The following is a 21481-nucleotide window of genomic DNA, read 5'->3' as shown; positions in this document are numbered from 1 at the left end:
TCTATAACAAGGTGAGCAAATACAGAGAAACGTGATTTTGTACGTACTGAGCACTAACATTTATTGACTGATTAAGTACCAGACATTACTGAAGGAAAACTGCAAGATCTCTTTTACTTATGACATTAACTTGAGGCAGATGTGGTTCTTTTTCCTCCCCATTTGATAGATGAAAATAGGCAGAGATTACAGAACTTGCTTGAAGATGCAGATGTAAACCTATATTAATCTAACGGCTATCATAAACTCAGGTTTGTGTTTAAGTAAAGAAAAATACTTACTTTCTCTTTCTTTCTTCTTTAAACGTTTTCTCCTGCGATCAATGGAAGCTACTTCAGATTTTAATGAAAGATAATGCTTTCTAATTTCCTGTAGTTTTTCTTGAAGAATAGTGATGCGCTCAGCACTTGTCATATTTTCCAGATCCGCTATAAATTGGAAAGTTTCATTACTAGATATTTTTGAATAAAAAAATTATTTAAACAAGAAAACATACAGTGAGATTGTAGAGGAAAGTGAAGGAAGATAAAACTAGAAAAAAAAAAACCCAAACCCAAGGCTTCCACAGATCTGCTAAGATTTTTCTCTTTCCCAATGTAAGACATTGTTTGGTATATATACATTATGTGGATAGATTTGTTGAATCACTAACTCAATGAATATGTGCAGAATAGAAGGCCTTATGACCTGAACACTGTGTGCCAAAAATTTCACACTGATAAGCAGCATAACCCCGTAAACCATTTTAGAATAAGATTAGAAAAACACTAACATTTTAAATTGTACATATTTTTTAGTAATGGGATATGAATCAATTTTATCCTTAGTTAACTATTTAATTTTACAGTGTTGAAAAATACAAGAGGGTACCCCAAAAAAACCAAAATGTTTTTCAATAAATTTTTAAAAATAAAACCACCTATCACCTTCAAAGTACTCTCCATTACACTTAATACATTTGTCAAATCTGCTATTCCATTTTTGGAAACCTTTTTCAAACTCCTCTGTTTGGATGGTTGACAGCACCTCCCTCGTTTTTTCTTCATCTCTTCTACCTCTTCAAATCACTGTTCTTTCATGTCCCTCTTCATTCGCGGAAACAAAGAGAAGACTCCGAGTGAGGTCAGGTGAGTAAGGTGCATCGGGGAAGAGAAGCATGCTGTTTTTTGCCCAAATCTGGTGCACTGAGATGGCTGTTAGCAGGTGCATTGTCGTGGTGGCAAAACTAGTGCCTACGTGCCACTAATCAGGCCTTTTTGTCGCATACACAGTTACACAATCTTTTCACAATCTCTAAATAGATAGCTTGATTAACAGTCTGACCTGGTGGAATGAACTCCAAACTTAAACATTTTCGTCCATTTGGGAAGTGGACGGACGTCCAAGAACGAGGTTTGTCATCAATCACATTTCACCTTTTTTGAAATGAGAAAACCACTTGTACACTTGAGTTTTTCCCATAGTGCTGTTCTTGTAAGCTATGTTCAACATCACAAGTTTCTGCAGCATTTTTCCTGAGCAGGAAACAAAATTTCATAGCCCCACACTATTCTCTTAAATCGGCCATCACAAAAAATGAGGTTCCAGTGAAACTGCTTTTACGAAAAAATTCACTGTGACCAGAGAGAACCTTTCCTGGCGATGCCACTGGGTATACTAACCCAAGAGAGAGTTGCTGGATGCTCTTGCTTGATGCTTGCCTAGCGGGAAAAATACGTACTAAGAAAGCTCTGCCCAACAGAGATTTTTCCCGTTTTTTTGGAGTACCCCCTTGTGTACAACACAGCTAACAATGTTCATTGGTGGTCAGCAGGGAAGGAAATCACTTACTAGATATTAGACATATAATTTTTGGTGATGGGAACTTCAGCACCAAATGTGCATGATGTATGTATAGCTTGTCCAAAGTAAACAATCATTAAAATAAAAAAACAAAAAGGACTTTGTTTGTTACCTGCAACATGTAAGAGAAGAGAAGACTTGATGGCGCCATGATTAAGCACTCAAACACTAACCATAAGGTCAGAGTCCCCACCTACGAAACACTTGCTGGGTAAGAGATGTAGCGTCTGCTTCTGTAAAGATGACAGCCTTGGAAACCCTAAGGAGCAGCCCTACACTGACCTACAGGGCACAAGCTGGGATCACTTGACTCAAATATTTTATGGTACACACAAGGAAGATTGACAACTTCATGGGAAAACAGAATTAAAAGATAATGGAACTTTCCCATAAACTTTTTGATGCTTCCACATAAAATTTTGCAACCAACATAAAAAATAATGATCCTAAGCCTTCAAGCCCCAAACACCAATTCCTTGAGGTGTTTAGTTATGTATAATAACTACCTATATCTGTACTCCCATGTACTTTTTTTTTTTAACATTTTATTAGGGGCTCATACAACTGTTATCCCAATCCATACACACATCAATTGTGTAAAGCGCATTTGTACATCGTTTCTCAAAACATTTTCTCTCCATTTAAACCCCCGACATTAGGTCCTCATTTTTCGCCGCCCTCCCCGCTCCCCCCTCCCGCATGAGCCCTTGATAGTTTATAAATGGGTATTTTGTCATATCTTGCCCTGTTCGACGTCTCCCTTCATCCACTTTTCAGTTGTCTGTCCCCCAGGGAGGATGTCACACACAGTTCCATGTAATCGGTTCCCTCTTCCCTACCCATTCTCCCTTTACCCTCCCTGTTTTGTCACTCACACCACTGGCCCTATAGGGCTCATCCGTCCTGGATTCCCTGTATTTTCAGTTCCTATCTGTACCAGTGTACCTCCTCTGGTCTAGCCAGTCTTGCAAGATAGAATTCGAGTCATGGTGGTGGGAGCGGGGAGGAGACCTTTAGGAACTAGAGGAAGGTTGTATTTCTCATCGTTACATCGCACCGTGACTGGCTCATCTCCTCCCCTAGACCCCTCTGCAAGGGGATCTCCAGTGGCCTACTAATGGGCTTTGGGTCTCCACTCCGCACTCCCCCCATCATTCACTATGGTAAGATTTTTGGTTCTGATGATGCCTTATACCTGATCCCTTCGACACCTCGTGATCGCATAGGCTGGTGTGCTTCTTCCATGTGGGCTTTGTTGCTTCTGAGCTTGATGGCCGCTTGATTACCTTCAAGCCTTTAAGACCCCAGATGCTACACTTTTTGATAGCCAGGCACCATCAGCTTTCTTCACCACATTTGCTTATTCACCCGCTTTGTCTTCAGAGGTTGTGTAGGGAAGGTGAGCATCATAGAATGCCAATTTACTAGAAGAAAGTATTCTTGTGTTGAGGGAGTACTTGAGTGGAGGCCCAATGTCCTTCTGCTACCTTAAACCTATAAATGTAGGCTCATAGATCTATTTCCCCATCCTCATATAATATATTTGCATATGTACATGCCTTTATCTAGAGCTCTATAAATGCCCTTTTCCTCCCAGTTCTTTCCTCTATTTCCCTTGATTCTCCTCCTGTCCCGCTATCATGCTCAGTCCCCACCAGGATTTCAGCACTCCCATGTTCTTTATTCTGTGTATGTGAATATATATGTAAATACAAACAACATACCATATACACTCGAGTATAAGCCAACCCAATTATAAGCCAAGGCACCTAATTTTACCACAAAAACTGCATTAAAAATGAGTTGAAAAAACTCAGCTTATACACGAGTATATATGGTACACACACACACACATATATATATATATACTCACATGTTTTTTAGTTGTTGCTGCAAAATATGATGATCAATTCAGTCAACTGACATAATACATTCCATAAAACTTATATTCACAACCTAGTTTACTGAGTATAATCTGTATTCTTAAAAGTGTGTGAGTTTGATCATCACAAAGATATAATTAATCACTGGTATCTACTTCTCCAGAGAAAAAGGAAAGGAAGGAAGGAAGGAAACTGGAAATGGCAGGTCACATCTGGCTTCCTCTGGTTATGCAAGGGAGAAGAACCAATTATAAAGAGATTATAGTGATAGGACCATATTTATTGACTACATCTCAGGCTCCCCCACTGGCTCTCTGGCTATTAACTCATTCATACTTGAGGCATTGATTTCTCCTTTCTTTCAATTATACATTCTAGAATTTATACATTCACCATTAACTGTTCACAAACACACAAGAATCATACAATTCCATTAACATCTTCACCAGACCCATCAGAAAAAGAGAAAACTATTCAGTGGGGATACTCCCTTGTTCCACTTAAATACCAAACACACCCACGAAAGCTTATAAGCCAACCATTTCATTCTTTTATCATTCCCTGTTTTATAGATATCCAATTCCTAAATTACTCATTCCTATCAATCTAGTACTCTTCAAGAGACAAGCCATATTCCTTTATATGAAAAATCTCCATTGCTGTTGGAACTGGAATATCTTACATCCATAAGCAAAGTCCAGTCTAGAGCAGGTCATCCATCAAAATATCTTTCACTTCATCTGTTTGAGTTCTGGTCAACTCAGCCATAACCATATGCCAGGTCAGATGGGGTGCTACCAGCAGCAAGCACAGAAGTTCTCACGAACCTCCCTGAACCATCTGGCCCTTTCACAAACGTTCATTAGCCCTAGCTCCCTAGGGCTAGGTCAGACCATAGGCCAGTAGACACACTTTGCCTGCCCCAGTATACACACCTGATAAGAGTATAACTCTTGTGGGAAGGGTGGGGTGGGGTGGGGTGAGAGAGCTTATAACAAGACCTTAAATAGAAAGTAAATGTTTATAAAATGATGGCAACATATGTAGAAATATGCTTGATATAATTGATATATGCATTGTTTTAAGAACTGTAAGAGCCCAAAATAAAATAATTATAAAAAAAAGAGGATACCTCTTTAAACTTCAAATCAGGCAGCCCTTCTTCCCCTCTCTCATTTTTAGCCTCTGTATATGAGTGCTAATGGAACGTGTCCATACTCAAAACGGTTCTTCGCTTCACCTGATTTTTCCCACTGGCACTCCACAAATGAATACAGCTGGTCATAGAATGGGCACTATAGTGTTCTAGTCTTGGTATATCCAATATATACCACATGCTCAAAATTTAAAAAGCTTAACAGTCCACATGAATGTGTCATGCAACATTAAGTAGAAGAAACAAGTATCTGCAGTATAGTTAGCTAAATCATCCTAAACACAATCCTTAAAAAAAAAAAAATTCAAGTTCACCGCTCTCTTCTCGACAGTATAGACTATCCCGTTCATATGCATATGGTACTGGACCATTGGCAGGGTGAATCTTTCTATAAGGTATCTTGTTTATAAACAGCCAAGCTTTAAAAAAATTTTTTTATTAATCATTTTACTGGGGACTCATACAACTCATCATAATACATACATACATGAATTGTGTAAAGCACATTTCTACATTCATTGCCCTCATCATTCTCAAAACATTTGCTCTCCACTTAAGGCCTTGGCATCAGGTCCTCATTTTCCCCCTCCCTCCCCGCTCCCCCCTCCCTCATGAACCCTTGATAATTTGCAAATTATTATTTTGTCATATCTTGCCCTGTCCGACGTCTCCCTGGCTTTCTGCTGTCCGTCCCCCAGGGAGGAGGTCATGTGTAGATCCTTGTAATCGATTCCCCCTTTCCAACCCACCCTCCCTCCACCCTATCAGCCCAGCTTTTGTTTAAAAAGATACTCCGAAAGGTAAAGCCACCCTGTCCTTTACCATAACAAAGAACTCCAAATGAGATTATGACTACAGGCATAGAAGCTAACATTTACATCACATACAGAATTATGGCTAGAACAGCTATATTGACTACATCTCAGAAACAAAACAGTTAAGAGCAGAAACAGCCTGCATGATTATGTGAACCATAGCTTCGTCTACCCTAAAACCAGAAGGAAAAGATGGTGCTCAGATACCATGGCCAACTGTTCTGATCATGGCTATAGTAAAAAGATCCTGATACAATGGATAGTTGAGGTCAAATTATTGGCGGGAGAAATGACTGTTTCTGAGACACCATCCACCATGGTTCTGGCTCCATATCCTTACGCCAGTCTTGTGGGGCAGCTGTTCACACTAGCATACAATGGAGAAGCCGCCGCTAGAGGAGAAAGCTGCCTCTGCGTGGACACCAGGGAAGGCAGACAGCTGCAGGCCACCAGTGCCACAGAGGCAAGCACGTAAAAGGACCATACAACCCTGCAGCTCAGGCTAAGAGCATAACAACAACTCTTGGAATATAAATCAATGATTGATGCAGATGAAGAAGAAATTCCAGATGAAATTATACAATAAGAGCAAATTGATGCTAAAATTGAAGGCCTGTGAAGTGAAATTCAAGGGCAAAATTACATTTGAAAGGAACTCTTGCTTAACCCAGGTTAAAACTTTCAGCTGCACTTGAAAATATCAACATCACAGCAGGGGTCTTGGGACTTAAGAGGAAAAACTGCTTGATGTTAGAAAAATGAGATAGACTATAATTAAAACAGCCTCCAAAGAGTAAGCTTTTAGAAACAGAAACTGAAAAAAAAAATTTGGACAGTACGGAAATTCGAGTCAGATAAAGGACATATGACAAAACCTACAGCAGGATATACAAATTTACTAGTTATTCAACACATGCTCCAGAACCTCATTTTGCTGAGTAAAGTCAACTAGGCAGAGGATCCTGCCTTGTTTTGAAGCTTGAAAATAATCTCACCATGCTCTTATAAGACTTACTACTTTAGCATTTTAAAAGCTTTGATATACCATCTACGTACCATATTTCAAGTAAAAATGTATTTTTAGTGGTTTTAGAACTGTTCTATACTGCAACAGTAAAACATTGTTTTTGAATTTTCACTACAAAATGGCATCTACTGTTTTGAGGCTAACTAACTTGAATGGGAAACTCTAAAAAGAATCTGAAAACCGTGGGAGAGTACCAGGAGACTTCCTGGTCCAGCTCGGCTTTCCACTGAGTGCCGCACTATGTTCTATAATATTTCTGGCAGTCTTGAGTCTTATTTTGAATATTCCTGTTTGTCTAGCAAAAATATTAAAATTTTAGAAAAAGATGTAAATTACGTAGTGTTAACAACTGTAATTACTTCTGGTGGAATTATTAGTGACTTTAAATTTTAATAATTTATTTATTTACTTTAGCACCCACTACTTTTGATTTGCATTTCCCTGATGACTACTGATGCGAGGATCTTTTCATGTACTTACTGGTCATTTGTTTTATCTCCCTTGGAGGATTGTCTGCTCAGAACCTATGCCCACCCAACCCCCCCCCCCCACCTTTAGTAAGTATAAAAGTTCTTTACATATTTAAGTAGGAACATTTTCCGTTTTGGTGAACCTACTGGTTTTTGACAAAGGTACAAAAGCAAATCTTTTTTTTTTTAATCGTTTTATTGGGGGCTCCTACAACTCTTATCACAATCCATATGGTACAAAAACAATTCTATGAAGCACTGGAGCAAATGGGAATCTTTAGGCAAAGAACAAAAAGTACCTTTGTCTAGGCATCACCTTTTATAAAAATATTAACTGGAAATGGATCATGGACTTATATGTAGAACATAAAACTATAAAAGTTTTAAGGATAAGAAAATCTCAACAAAATATTTTGGGTCAACAAAGAGTTCTTTGATTTGATACTTTTCTGCCCACTGATTCACTACCAAGCCAATGCCATATATTCTAGGTTTTTGTTGTGGCAGGTTTCCACGTGCAATGTTCCACATTAGGAGAATGAAACCAAGCAGCTGCAACAACACTCTCCCCCATCCCACGCCCCAGGAAATCTCAGTTTAGCAGGTTAAAGGTTTATTTTTCATTTGTGCAAAGTTCTCTGCAGGTTTGGCAACTCCATTGCACCTTGAAGTGATATAGAGGTCATAGCTTTATTTAGCATAAAAGCATCACTATTGTTCAGGGTCCACTGGCCAGAACCAGTCATATGATCTGATATAAGCCTAGCTTCATTTGAGGCTGGGAATATTTGATTTCTTTCACCCTTGAGTATCCTCTTTACTTATGCTGATATCATAAAATATAAATACATTGCCTTAATCTTACGGTTTTCTGAAAATGTAGCACTGGTTAGGGATTAAATTTTATCTTCCCAAATATGTACTGAATCCCAGTGCCTGTGGATGTATTCTCTTTGGGGAATAGGGTTTTCTTTGTTAAATTAATGAGACTATATCAGTGTAAAGTGTGTCCTAAGCCTAATCACTACTGAGTGCCAATGTACAAAACCCCCTACAAAGAGTGGACAGAGTGCAAATGGGGAAAGATGGATGCCATGGGAAGATCAAAGGAGGAGGACAGGAACATAAAAGTTGTGATAAACATTATCTCTGAGTGTTCCCCTATAACTGGTGCCTTACATTTGGATTTCTAGCCTTCTAAACTGAAAATTAAATTTCTGTTCATTAAAAAACAACAATTTGAAAAAGAACCTCACATTCTTTAAAAAATTATTTTTAAAATCTAGATTTACTAGATTTGTTGAAATTGGAGGACTCCCCAAGATTACTGTCCTTAGATAATCTTTAAACTTTGAACCAAAACATCTCCTTAGGTCATCTTTTAGCTAAATACCAGATTGAATAACAGAATAAAGAATATCTTGAGCACTATGCTTCTTTAAAAATCATCAATATGAGATCAAATGGCCAACAGTTGTTTTGAAAACAAAGTTACGCCAAAACCACAGCCATTCAATCTATTCTGACTTAAAAGCTACTCTTAATGACAAAGTGAAGTCCTGGCAGATTACCTATTAGGCAAAGTAAACGGTTTAAATCTACCAGCTGTTCTGTAAGAGAAAGGTGAGTCTATCGGCTTTATAAAAGATTTACGGTCTTAGAAACTCAGAGGAGCTGTGGATTTGTTTTTAGTAAGATGAATCCCATACAGTTTTTAAAGTAGTACATTTTTATAGAAACAGACTGTCATTTCTCTGGTAGTGTGGTTGGTGAGTTAAAATCACTGACCTACATAGAGGTAGGTTGGCAAATGAGCGCTTTAACCATATGCCACTAGAGCTCCTTGAGAAGCAGATAAAGGGCAAAGAGAAAGCAGATACTGGAAATGGAACAACCACAATAAAAATAATAAGCATGTTCATGCCTTGTGAAGGATATAACCAATTTCACTGAAAAATTTGTGTAGAAATTATTAAATAGAAACAAATATAAGAAAAACAACCCCACCCTCCCAAAAAATTTCCTGCTGTATACACATTCACCAAGAACACTGAAAAAGAGTTACCAGAATAAACTTTTCTCCTAGTATAGTGTAGATTTAACATACGCACTTACACATCTGAAAACTCCACTTGTAAACTTTCGGTAATCTATTACTTGGTTCCCTTAAATCAGGATCCTTATCACCATTCTTTCCACATTTTCCCGGAGATTGAGTCCTTGCCGGAGATTTGGTGCTATGAGATTTCATTCCAGTGGAGACTGATTTGATTGACTGAGTTTTAGTTGCACTTTCACCAGCGGAGAGCTCTTCACTATCACTACTGTTTGCTACATTAAAATAAAACAAAACAAAATAAAATAAAAGCATTAACAAACATCAGAAATGCAGAAAGAATTTTGACCACACATTCTTTGGGCCAAAAGTCTAAATTAATCATTTGAATTTATTATTGAACAATTTTCTTTTTAGATCCTGTCTAGAAACCTGGAAATCCATTACTTACAAATACAGCAACATTTCAGTTGTAAATAAGAATGTATACCTGGACTGCCAATCCTAAAACTGGGGGAGGGGGAAATCACTTAAGCCAATCTTGTTTTTTACTTATTAAACTGTCACTTTGATCACAAATGATGTACAGTCATTACATGTTTAATAAAATATTATTGGGGAATTTTTCATTTTAAAATTACATTTAAACCCTGAATGTAATTTATTCCTAACTGCCATAGCATACCTCGTTAACTAAAATACAGTTTTGATCCTGGTAAACATATTCAGTAATTTAAAAAGAATTCACGTGTGTGTATAACAACAAAATTATTTTATACTTGCCCCAGCTAAATAAGTTTCAGTATAATACAATAGAAAATTTGAGCTTACCATGTGAGTATGTGATAGGATTGGTATTTCTCAAATTTATCTCTTTTGGATATAGAATATTATTTTAGATTTCATAAGAGTTAATTCTCTTTACTACATTATTCTGAGAATGGTATAAACTCAATAATTAAAATGAGAATATACAATCAACTATTGTACTTCTAAATTATATGGATATATTAATTGACTTGTTGAAGGTAAACCTTCCTTATTAAATGATATTTAGATAAAGTATTTAAGATTAAAACATTACAGTATGTCACTTTAAATGTCCTTTTAGTTAAACCAAGTAATTGACAATAAATTTGGTAGATATTTACAGATTCTTCATAAAAGTTGTATCAATTAGCAAAGTGTAGATACCAACTCTTCCCACTATGGTGTTTAAGGTACAAAGAAACTCCCACCGTTCTGTCTCACATATCCGAAATGTCTCCCTTCCCAGTACCCCCAAACCTGCTCTGAAATCTCTGGTAATTCCTAGCTAAGCTAACCAAGGTTTGACCCCACTATGATGCAATAGTCTGCCTCAGCCTGGTGTGCACGGCCCTCAGAGCACAGCCGCCCGGGGCCCCGAAGGATGCCATATTCACCGCCTGGAAGTCATATGGGCTCAGCAGAACCTCGGGGAGCTGGCTGAATAACCTTTTCTGCACTGAAGTGCAGCCAAGCAGGCTGATAGCAAAGGTCAGGCAGTGGAGGTGGCAGGAGTCTCCTGGAAGAGCAGCAGGAGGTCATTGTGGGGCACCTGAAAAAAAATTCTTTACATATTTTCTGCTTCCAATTTTGTGTCTACGAGATAGTATATGTAGCTCTCATGGGGAAATACAGTCTATGTATCTATGTAGATCGATGAACAGAGTAAGTGTTAACAGTCTTTATTTGGAGAATGAGATAGAACCAAACGTTGGAGCAGCTGGTGGGTTTGAACTGCTGACATTGTGGTTGATCGCCCAACATTTAACCCACAGCACCATCAGGGCTTAATTAGCTAAAATTATTTGTAGCTGCTCTCAGGACACATAGTTCAGGCTACCAAAAATAAAGGAAGAAAGCTGAAAGTGTTAGAATTAAAATTCTAAAAGTATCTGGATTACTTTCTTCTAGGTTGATTTGTCCATGAAGAATCACAAATCAATAAAAAGGATTTACAATTGAAAAGCATTTTAAAATGTGACAAAGATAATGGCAAATAGATAAAACTATGTAACACAAAGGAAACATAAATGTTGATGGATTTTTATTGCAAGAAGGACTACCTGGTTATTCATCACTAGTCAATACCATTGTTGAATATCACCAAATTGCTTAATTGTAGTATTTATACCTAGGATCAGAAGACTTTGTGTAACTTTTTTGGAGGGAGATCAAAATATTAAACTATACCATATATCTAATACCCTCATTTAAAGTGGAAAAAAGAGAGCAAGTCAAATAGTATTGCTGCGAGGATTCCAGTTCATATTATGCAGTAGGCTATTCCAAACAAAATATGTTAAACACATCTCTCTGATCAGGGCATGCCTAAAGACAAGTTTTCTCAGTAATACACGTTTCTTTCTCCTTAGGGTGCTTTCCCTGACCAAAAACAGGTCAGCCCAAAAGGTCAGCAGAAACCGTGGTGGAGGAGAGGGGAATTCTAGGTATAATCTTGATAGATTTTCTAAAAAGACAAGATGTCCAAGAAGGTGAGTAAAAGTCCAGTTAAGTTACACTGAGGAAATGTTACCCACAATATTGCACCTGATCATTTTTTGAGTTAGCAAGGGCTATCTTACAAGAATTTCTGTGGGAAACCTTACTCCATTCATTCTACTTATGTAATCTACATCCTTCAGACTAAATTTTATTCCCCAAACATAAAGAATATTGAAAAGGAACAAGATATGAGGGGCTGTAAATCTAGAAAAATCAAAGTGCACAGAATACTTCCTGAAGGGTTCTTATATTTCCCACTGCTGTCCAGTTGATTCCAGCTCATAAGGGCCCTCCCTGCAGGACAGAGAACTACACCACAGTGTCTCTAAGAATGTAAATCCTTACGGGAGCAGACATACTTCTCTGTCTCTCACAGAGTGGCTTAGCACTATGTCACTAGGGCTCTTTCAGAATAACTTTAGAAAGATGAAAACAACACTTTTCAGAAGTGTTAAAACGTAAGTGGAGGATATGTCCAAAAATAATAGCTTCATTTTTTTGAAAATTCTGTTTAATAAAGGACCTATAATTTTGTAGCAATATTGTTTGACTTACCCTGTGTACATATCAGTTTTTATTTTTATATTTTAAAAATTAAAGGTTTCCCACTTACTGCCTTTTCCCTTCTTTTTGTTGTTTACTACTGAAGCTTTATGGCTTCTTTTCTGCTTTTTTGATGAATTTCCTCCACTCTGAGCGTCTTTCACTCTTTTCTGACCTGTACAGACTACGATGGGAAAAAAAATTAGGAAACAAAATAAAAATCAAGCCTTTCCTAGGCATAAATTTATTCCATGTTTTAAAAGCACAGAAGTAATTTAGAATAATTTCAAAATTGCACATGTTTTTAATAAGGCTTATAAACTATCATAGAAATTACCATGAACATTTAAAAATCAATTATTAATACAGTGGAATTAAACAAAAAATGAGTTTAAAAAAATCTAATAAAGTATGTACATAGTTTTAAAAATACATAGATATAATAAACTGAAATTAACTTTCAATGAAGTACTAAGAATGAGTTTAGTAATTAAAAAACAGGCTTATGCTGAAAATAAAATTTGAAAGCTGTTACATTCAATAAAATTAGAGTATTAACATTTAATTACAGGTTAAAATATTAATATTATAATGACACTAATATAATGTTTAAATTATATAATGGTATTGTGATCAATTTTAGTGGTAATTCACACATGGTTATTTTTACCAAATATGTATTTCAATAATAACTTAACTCCCAGGGCACTGGTTATCACACATACACCATATACAAATCCAGTATTGTAGTTGATCTTCATGGTAGGAACATTTTCAAAACATTACAGATGTTTTCCTTTTTTCAAGGACTAGCCCAAGTCTTACATATTCACTAAGAACTTCTCTGATGTTCCAAGCTTTTGTTAATGAATCACTACTCTGAACTGTAGCAAATTTATCTGTATTATTTCTTTTGCAGCTTCTAAGTATCTACAGAAGCCCTTGTAGCATAGTGGTTATGATATTGGCTACAATCCAAAAGGTTAGCAGTTCAAAACCACCAGCTGCTCCTCGGAAGAAAAATGGGTCTTTCTCCTTCAGTAAAGTTATTCTCAACACAAATAATAATATTATATTGATCAAGGATTCACGAGGTGGGAGGGTGTGTGAGGGAAGGGAAAAAAAGAACAGCTGATACCAGGAGCTCAAGTAGAAAGAAAATGTTTTGGAAATGTTGATGGCAACTTATGTACAAGTGTGCTTAATACAACTGAATGATGGATTGTTGTAAAATTTGTAATATCCCCCGAATAAAATGATTCATTAAAAAATAAAGTTAACCTTAGAAACTCTCAGGAGTTTTAGTCTGACCTATATATGGGCCACTGTGAGTTGGCATTCACGTGACGGCCGTGAGTTTGTTTTTGGCCATGTACCTCCAATTTTCTGATCACATGTATTATTTCCAGAAAACAGTAAAAGTTCTTTATTCAGACAATAGCAAAGTATTATATTTGATTCCAATGAAAATACTGTCATTACATGTTAACATTATGATAAAATTATGCCACATTTGCTAAAAAAAGAAAAATAAAAGGTTGTTTTTTGAGCCTGTTACGAATGCTAAATGCAATCCTGAGTATATATGGCATGCCTTCCTTGGTCAAAAATTTAGGCACGTGACCCATTTTTGAAACTTTCCAAAACAGTGGTTTTGTTTTTCTATTGTTTTAAAATAAATCAGGTTACTTATCATTTTTACCTAATGCTATTTTATTAGAACCTAAGTAGATGAAAACACACACACATATAATCTTTAATAATTTATATATGCTAGAATGAAGGAAAACTAAATTTAAAAAGTGTATTTACATTTTTATCTCACATAATACAGTAGTTGTCGTTAGATGCTGAGTTGGTTCAAATACTTAGCGATCCAGTGCCCAATGGTATGAAATAATCCAGTCTGCACCATCTTCACAATTATTCCTATGACTGAGCTCATTGTTACAGCCACTCTATCAATCCATCTCATTTCCAATACTAATAAATTTACTGAGACTATTGGAACTCAGAGTTTAAGAATTTATTCCACTTTGCCTCAAGAGAGCTTGGCTGGCCCTTTCCATGGTTTGTCTGGAGGGTCCTCTTACTCTACTGGTCTTAGTACATTTCAGAATGGATGACCTTGGCTCATCCTCTCAATGGCACCAAACCCTTGGTGGTTTCTTGGGAATACGAGGCTCCATATGTATGGGTAGGAAGGCCTGGTTACAAGAGGGTAAAAGTGCACACTGCCTAGAGGGTAAAAATGCACAATGCCTACTGGGTTCTCCCACATGACTTTTGCCCAAGCATTTACAGCTGTGAAGCCCTGCCTCACTATATCCAGAGAGTTCCTTCAATGTCATGAAGGCCAAGCTCAGCCTCTGCCCTTGACCTTAAATTGCAACTGCCACAGATTATTCACTCACTAACCCCACTGCTGCCCACATAGCCTGCCCAGTGTAAGGGGCTGAAAATTAAGCTGCTGTGGGATTCTGTCAGCCCCAGGGAGGCCCTGTCCCTGATGCTCTTTGAGACTAGCAGTTGGGGTCAGCCACTGGGGTCTCATTTTCGTCCTAGGACAGAGGTGATCCACTTTAAGGATAGTAGCTGCCTTCTTTAGGCACCCAGGACCCATCAAGCAGTTTCCCATTCCTGTCTGTTAGCCTTCCTCTAGCCCCCTTCCATTCTGTGAGACACAATATTGGCTAGCGGAGACAGTACACCCACTCTCCCAGCCACAGATGATGAAATATTGTAGAAGATTCATTTCTATATGCACTGGGGGTAGGGGGGTGGAGGGGGAATTACTGGTTAGGGACCCTGTCAAGGACTTTGCTGTTTGTTATTGACAGATATGTTCTGCTAGTAAGCAAGTCGTTTTTATGATTGTAATATATGTGAAATGTCAGATAAGGTAGTAATAAGTAAAAAGTAGAAAATAATTTGCTCTGATAGAATAGATCATCTGTTCTCTGAATCTTTGAATGGCTCTCCATTTCTATACTTTTTAACCCAGTCAAAATTAAAATCCAAAATGGCAGACTTACTGAATTGATCAAGACATGATACTGTATGTATCTCTCTCTCTACACACACACACACACCCACCCACCCACCCATAGTATTTAAATCTTTCTTAGGATATGAATAACATGGTAAGGACATAGCCTTTTCAGAATTATTATTAAAACTGTATAGTACTTTTGTTGGAAGTGTCTCAAAATTTCTGTCATAAAGAATTCTTTTACTATAATCACTCATGGGACCTGAAGTCCCATGAAAGAGTATGAAACACTAATATAGTAGTTGGAAGTGTGAATGTAGAAAAACACAAAGAACATAGCAATTTATTGTAACTACTTTTTTACTAATTTACTTTAAAAAATGTTTTAAGTCGATTTGTGTGAGAAAACTTAGAATCTAGATAAAATCTCCTCAAACTTAACTTAAAAATCCGAATCTAGCACATTTAAACTCAATGATATAAAATACAAACCCTATTTTCACATATTGAAAATAATGTGTTCCAAACCAAGTGTCAGCCTTTCATAAGTTGATTTAAAGATATATGAACCAAGTGGTTTATAAGAAAAATGATAGAACTATAGCTATGTCACCAACAAAGGGTTTCGACAAGTACTAATTTGAATTTCCACTTTTAACAACTTCACGGAAAATCAAAAAAGTTTTACTATAGGCTATTAACATACACATTGGTCCTTCAATTTGGAAGCTATGAATCTAAGAAAGCATCAAATTCCTTTACAAACTCACACAAGTTAGTCAGGCTTGAAAATCAGTTTGACACGGATGTCTGAGGAAAGCAGTGCCTGGCCAGTTGGTTGCTCCAAACCCCTACATACAGTATTTGGTTAAGGGTGGAGGGGTCTGTCAATAAATCAAAATGTTTGTGAGAAACTGCACATTATAATCGCAAAAACAATGTTACAGAAATATACTTAAGCTGCTCATGCCATATAGCCAACCAGTGTATAATGAATTTTCAAATAGGCTTGGATTTGAACTTGGGTGCAATTTCTATGCTGTGTCCTGGTACACTATGAAATGTCATGGATGGCTCAAACTTACATTAAAGTCTTCTTAAACTTTTAAATGCATTCTACTGATCATTACTCATATTACCTTAAAATTTTTTTTTAAACAATGTTCACACAAGTAGATCACATATGTGTCTCATGTTATAAGAGATACTGTAAAACCATTCAATTTAAAGGGGAAATTCTAAAAAATTAGTCAACATACACTGTTTCCTCCTCACCTTTTTCAGGATGTTCTGGTTCTGGCTGATTACTACTGCTGGAGCTCACACTTGCATCAAAGCCTGTTGGGGAGCTATTCCCTTCAGACTGGAGGTCTTGGAGCTCCCCTGTAACACTATCCACCTCAATTGTGCTGTCAGTTTCACTCTTGATACTTCGAACTTCTTCTTGGTTTGGAGCCAATGTTTCTGATACTGTTAAAGAAGACTGTTGCCGACTGGCTTCAGTTACAGTGACTGATGAAGGCGATTCTGGTGTGGTAGGTGGGGTATTGAGCACTGAATTACTGCCACTACTTGGAAACTCTGCCTTTTTGTCATTGACTTCCACTGTTTTATCCTCAAGGGATTTAATACCGACACTTACAGGGAGGGGTGTTTCTAGCTCTTCAGTGGGTGGACAACTCTCTTCTTCTGCTACAGTCTGCAATGACTCTTCTGCTACTGCCTCCTCTGGGGAAGGGTGTGGGGGTGAAGCCGCAGCCTCAGTATCAGAGTCAGAAAAAAGTTCCTTTAATGTTTTTTTAGGCCACTGTCCTTGTATACTTGACCAGACATCTTTTCGATCTTTAGCTCTGCTGTTTTGAAGTCTTTCATCAGAGTTGTTTAAAAGTTTTATCCGTTTTTCTGCCACTTCTGAAAATCCTGAATAGAAACCAGTTGACCTTAGAGATTTTCTTTTTTCCTCCAACCCATTGTACTTCTTCGTTGGTGTCATCTTTGCTTTTGATTTTTCTTCTTCTTCATCTGAGGAGCTATTGCTACTGTTTTCTATGCAAAGTGATTCTTTGTTTTTGAGCCTCTCTTCCTTTTTGCCAGGTGATCCAGTTTTCAAACATTCCTCTGTATTGCAATACCTCCTTTTACCGCGTTTCACCTGTGGTTTTGAAGCTTTATCTGTGCTGTCCTTCTTGACATCTTTTCTCTTTTTTGTGACTTCATCCTCTTCTTCAAAATCTGTATCTTCAGATAATCCTTCCATATCTTTTCTTAACCTTTCTGGAGACTTTGAAACAGATTTAGGAATTACCAATTCTACCTGGAATTTATTTTCTTCAAGCAAAGAACTGTTCTGTTCCTCTTTTGAAATAAGATCATTTCTGTTGTGGGTTAACTGATCAGTCTTAGATTCTTCTTTACTATTATCTAAGTCTTGAGCACTTGTCTCATCTTCCTGCTCACTGTCTTCAGCAGAACTCTCAGAAGCTAGAAAATAGAAAGAAAAATTAAATGTTTGAAAAACAACAGCAATGTTTCCTTTGTTTATAGCTATCCCTTATTTGCTAGGTTTTATTGATAAAAAACAAACTAGGCTTTAGAGACGCTATGGTACTCAAGAATGGGAATATTCTGTATCATGACTGTCACAGTGTTTCTACTACTACATACTGTTTGCCAAAAGTCACCCAGTTGTACACATAAAAATGGTGAATTTTACTGTATGGAAGTTATATTTTAACAAAGCTGATTAAAAAAAAAAAAGTAAGAAAGCCCATCAAGATTTATGACTAAGAAGTAGTGATGTCAACATGTGTAATACCAAGTTGTTCTAAATAACAAATCTGTAATGTATAAAATTGTATCCTTCATAATAATGACAATTCAAATATTTTATCAAAATGGATTATAATGTATTTTAAAGAAGGAATAAAATTAAGTAACTGATTCCTAATAAAAATATTTGTTAATTTTACCAAATCAACCATAAAAAATTTTTATTACTATTTTTAGACAGCATTCATTGAGAATTATTACATTTGAGGTACTTTTTTAGCTTTGCACACAGATTATCTTATTCAATTCTTGCAAACACACGAATGAGAAAAATGTTACCATTAGCTTTATATTACATTTCAGGAGTATGATATTGAAAGATTAAAGCTTTAGTACCAAAGAGCTGGTAAAAGTCAAGATAAGAAGATCCAAACCTAATCATTTTATTTCACAAATTAGCATTTTAATTGCAATAATATGTTCAATAATCCATGGATATTTTTAGCTGTTTATTACACGTACAAAAATGTTTTAACCATTTAATATTGTCAATGTGTTCTTCTATGACAAAATTTTATAAAATTATCAAAGCAGTGTACATAAAAACAATTTTAGATTCATAATAAACCCAACTCACTTTCTTCTGCCACCCAGCCGCAAAAAGCAACTACAGTATAATAATACCTCAGTTGTTGAACTCTATTTGTTCCAAATTCGTGTTCTAACGCTGAAAAGTTTGAGAAATAAACACATTTCCCGTAAGAAATAATGGAAAACCAAATAATTAGTTCTGAGGCCTAAAAGTTATACTTCAAAAAGAAAAAAACCCTCAATTTCCCCAGGACTTTAAATCACTATGGAGGAGTTTAGTCTTCTCATATATTACTATTTCAGGTCCACTATAGCCAGCGAGTTGTTTATGATTTATCTAAATTAACTAACCTTTCAACCACTTCGATGATCTGCTTTGTTTCATGGTTAAGGATTTCATACCTTTGGGGACATTAGTCATTTCTTTAATCACATTCCCCCCACCTCTACCCCCACCCTCACACACACAAAAAGTTGTAACATCGACTTAAGCTATGGTGTATTCAGCCAAACAAATCTGGTAAGTGGCAAACAAATTCAAATTCGCAATAATTTCTTTAACTCTGTCGTGGTTCTCATAGTTTTCCTCTTAGCTACACGGTATCACTTACTTTCCTTGGAGCCATGGTTATGGTGTTTTATGTAAATAAAATGCAAAAAAAAAGAACAATGTGAAATATTTTAATGCACTAACACTAGCACTATCTGAGGGGGTACCCCCCCCCACCACCAAAAAAAGAACCAGAATTGTGCTGGGCAGAGAGGAGGTTTCATAGTAAGTATATTTCACACGAGGAAAGCATCTAACAATTCGCTCTGAGTTAGTGTACCCACTGGTATCCTGGGAAGGTTCTTTCTGGTCACAGTGAATTTTTTTGCAATAGCAGTTTTGCTTAAACCTTTGGACTTACAGATTTAAGAGAACAGTATTGGGCTGTGAAATTTCGTTTCCTGCTGGGTCAGGGGGAGAATACTGCAGAAACTGTTGTGATGCTGAACACAGCTTACAAGGACAGAAGCACTATGGTAAAAACTCAAGGTTAAAAAAAAAAAACCCACAAAAAACCCCCCTCAAGGTTATGAGTGGTTTACTTGTTTCAAAAAAGATGAAATGCCCATTGATGACAAACCTCATTCTTAGACGTCAACTTCCCAAACAGATGAAAATATCAACTCATAGCATTTGGAGTTCCATTCCATCAGGTCAGACTGTTCATCAAGCTTTATATTTTGAGGTTCTGAAAAGATGATGTAACCGTGTGCAACAAAAATGGTCTGATTTGTGGCAAATGGGGGACTGGTTTTGTCCCCATGGCAATGCACCTATTCATCTATCATCTAAGTGGATTACTTTTTTGGGGGTGGGGGGAGGGGGCAAAAAACAGCTTGCCTCTCTTGCCCAATGCACCTTAGTCATCTGACCTCACTCTTACAGTTTCTTTTTATTTCCACAAATGAAGAGGGACATGAAAGAATAGCAATTTAACAACATAGAAAAAAAACCCAAGGAGGTGCTGTCAGCCATCAAAACAGATGAATTTTTAAAATGCTTCCAAGTTTGGAATTGCAGATTTGACAAATGTATTAAGTGTAATAGAGAGTACTCTGAAGGTGATAAGGGTGTTTTGTAAAAAAATTTAAATACATAGTTTTTTGGTACCCCCCTTGTACGTTGTCTGAGTGAGAGCAGCTCTGTAAGACTGAAGTGAGACCCCTATGTGTTTGCTGTGAGATAGAATGCATATTCACTCTTGGACCTTACCGTTTTTTTTTAAGTTGGATTTTCAGTTCAACTATCAAGCAAAGTTACGAAAATCAAGCAGATTTTTTTTGAACTACGTCATTTGAGTAGTGGAAAGGTTCAAGCTTGAAGCCATTCAACAACTGAGGTATTATTGTATTTTAAAGTTTAACAATTATTTCTTCTGATAGTTTTTGTCACCTTTGAGTAATATAGTATTTATTGTTTAATGAAAAGATTTAGGCTAATATAATGAAGAATTTTCTCTTATCAATAGCCATATCTCCTTAACTCCATTATTTCAATATCTAATTACTTATAGTTAATAGAGTATTTACAACATAAATAAATGTAGTTAATGACAAACTAGGTATAGAGAGCACTTAAGAAAATTTCCATTTTTTTAATTAATACTTTATTTTTTTTAACAGTTCCAATTACTTTTCTTTCATACAATCCTTTTCATACTTGAATTGTTCCATTAAGCATTCTACTGAGTTTTCCCTTTCATCAAACCTCTCTATTCCGGAAAGCTATTTTACACCCCAATGGCCTGATCTGCTCTAAAATGTGTCATCTTGAAAATTCCCTTCAAGTATTCTTGTGAGCTGTCAGAAATAAATCTCATATTGGATTAAATGAAAACTTCTATTTTCTTTCTTGGTTTATTTGTATACTGTGGTTAAATAAAAAAGGCACAAGCTATAGAAATATTTTTTTGTATTTGAATGTTTAAATACATCTTTATCCTAAATTTTTGTTTGTTTGATAACTAGCTATAACATTGTGGATTGAATTTATTTTTCCTTCAGAATTTAAAAGTACTGTTCTTTTGCTTATAATGTTGAAAACACTGTTCTCATTCCTTTGTTTAAATAAATTACTGGTATTTTATATCTTCTTAATAATGTACATTTTACATGGTTCATAGTGACCCTATGTACAACAAGACAAAACGCCATCTGGTCCCATGCAATCCACACAATTTTTTTTTTCTTTTTTCTTCCAAAGTGCCGTCCTTTTCATGCTCAAGAGTGAATGGTGTGTAATTCTTTTTTTTTTTTTTA

General features: G+C 36.4%; 1 protein-coding gene across 3 annotated transcripts in view; it reads right to left on the bottom strand.

Moving 5' to 3' along the window:
* ARID4B (AT-rich interaction domain 4B) overlaps window positions 1-21481 on the bottom strand; it is a 173299-nt gene that overhangs the window by 7137 nt on the left and 144681 nt on the right. For all 3 annotated transcript variants that reach the window (XM_045297860.1, XM_045297862.1, XM_045297861.1), the window contains 4 exons: window positions 16589-17794; window positions 12392-12505; window positions 9309-9524; window positions 282-428 (listed from right to left, as the gene is read on the bottom strand). In XM_045297860.1, the coding sequence (XP_045153795.1) occupies window positions 282-428; window positions 9309-9524; window positions 12392-12505; window positions 16589-17794 (1683 nt within the window). The remainder of the gene's footprint in view (window positions 1-281; window positions 429-9308; window positions 9525-12391; window positions 12506-16588; window positions 17795-21481) is intronic.

This window comes from Echinops telfairi, unplaced genomic scaffold (assembly GCF_000313985.2).
Source record: "Echinops telfairi isolate 266 unplaced genomic scaffold, ASM31398v2 ScPeMD7_7424;HRSCAF=8462, whole genome shotgun sequence".
Classification (NCBI taxonomy): Eukaryota; Metazoa; Chordata; class Mammalia; order Afrosoricida; family Tenrecidae; genus Echinops; species Echinops telfairi.
This window is presented reverse-complemented; position numbering and strand designations above follow the sequence as displayed.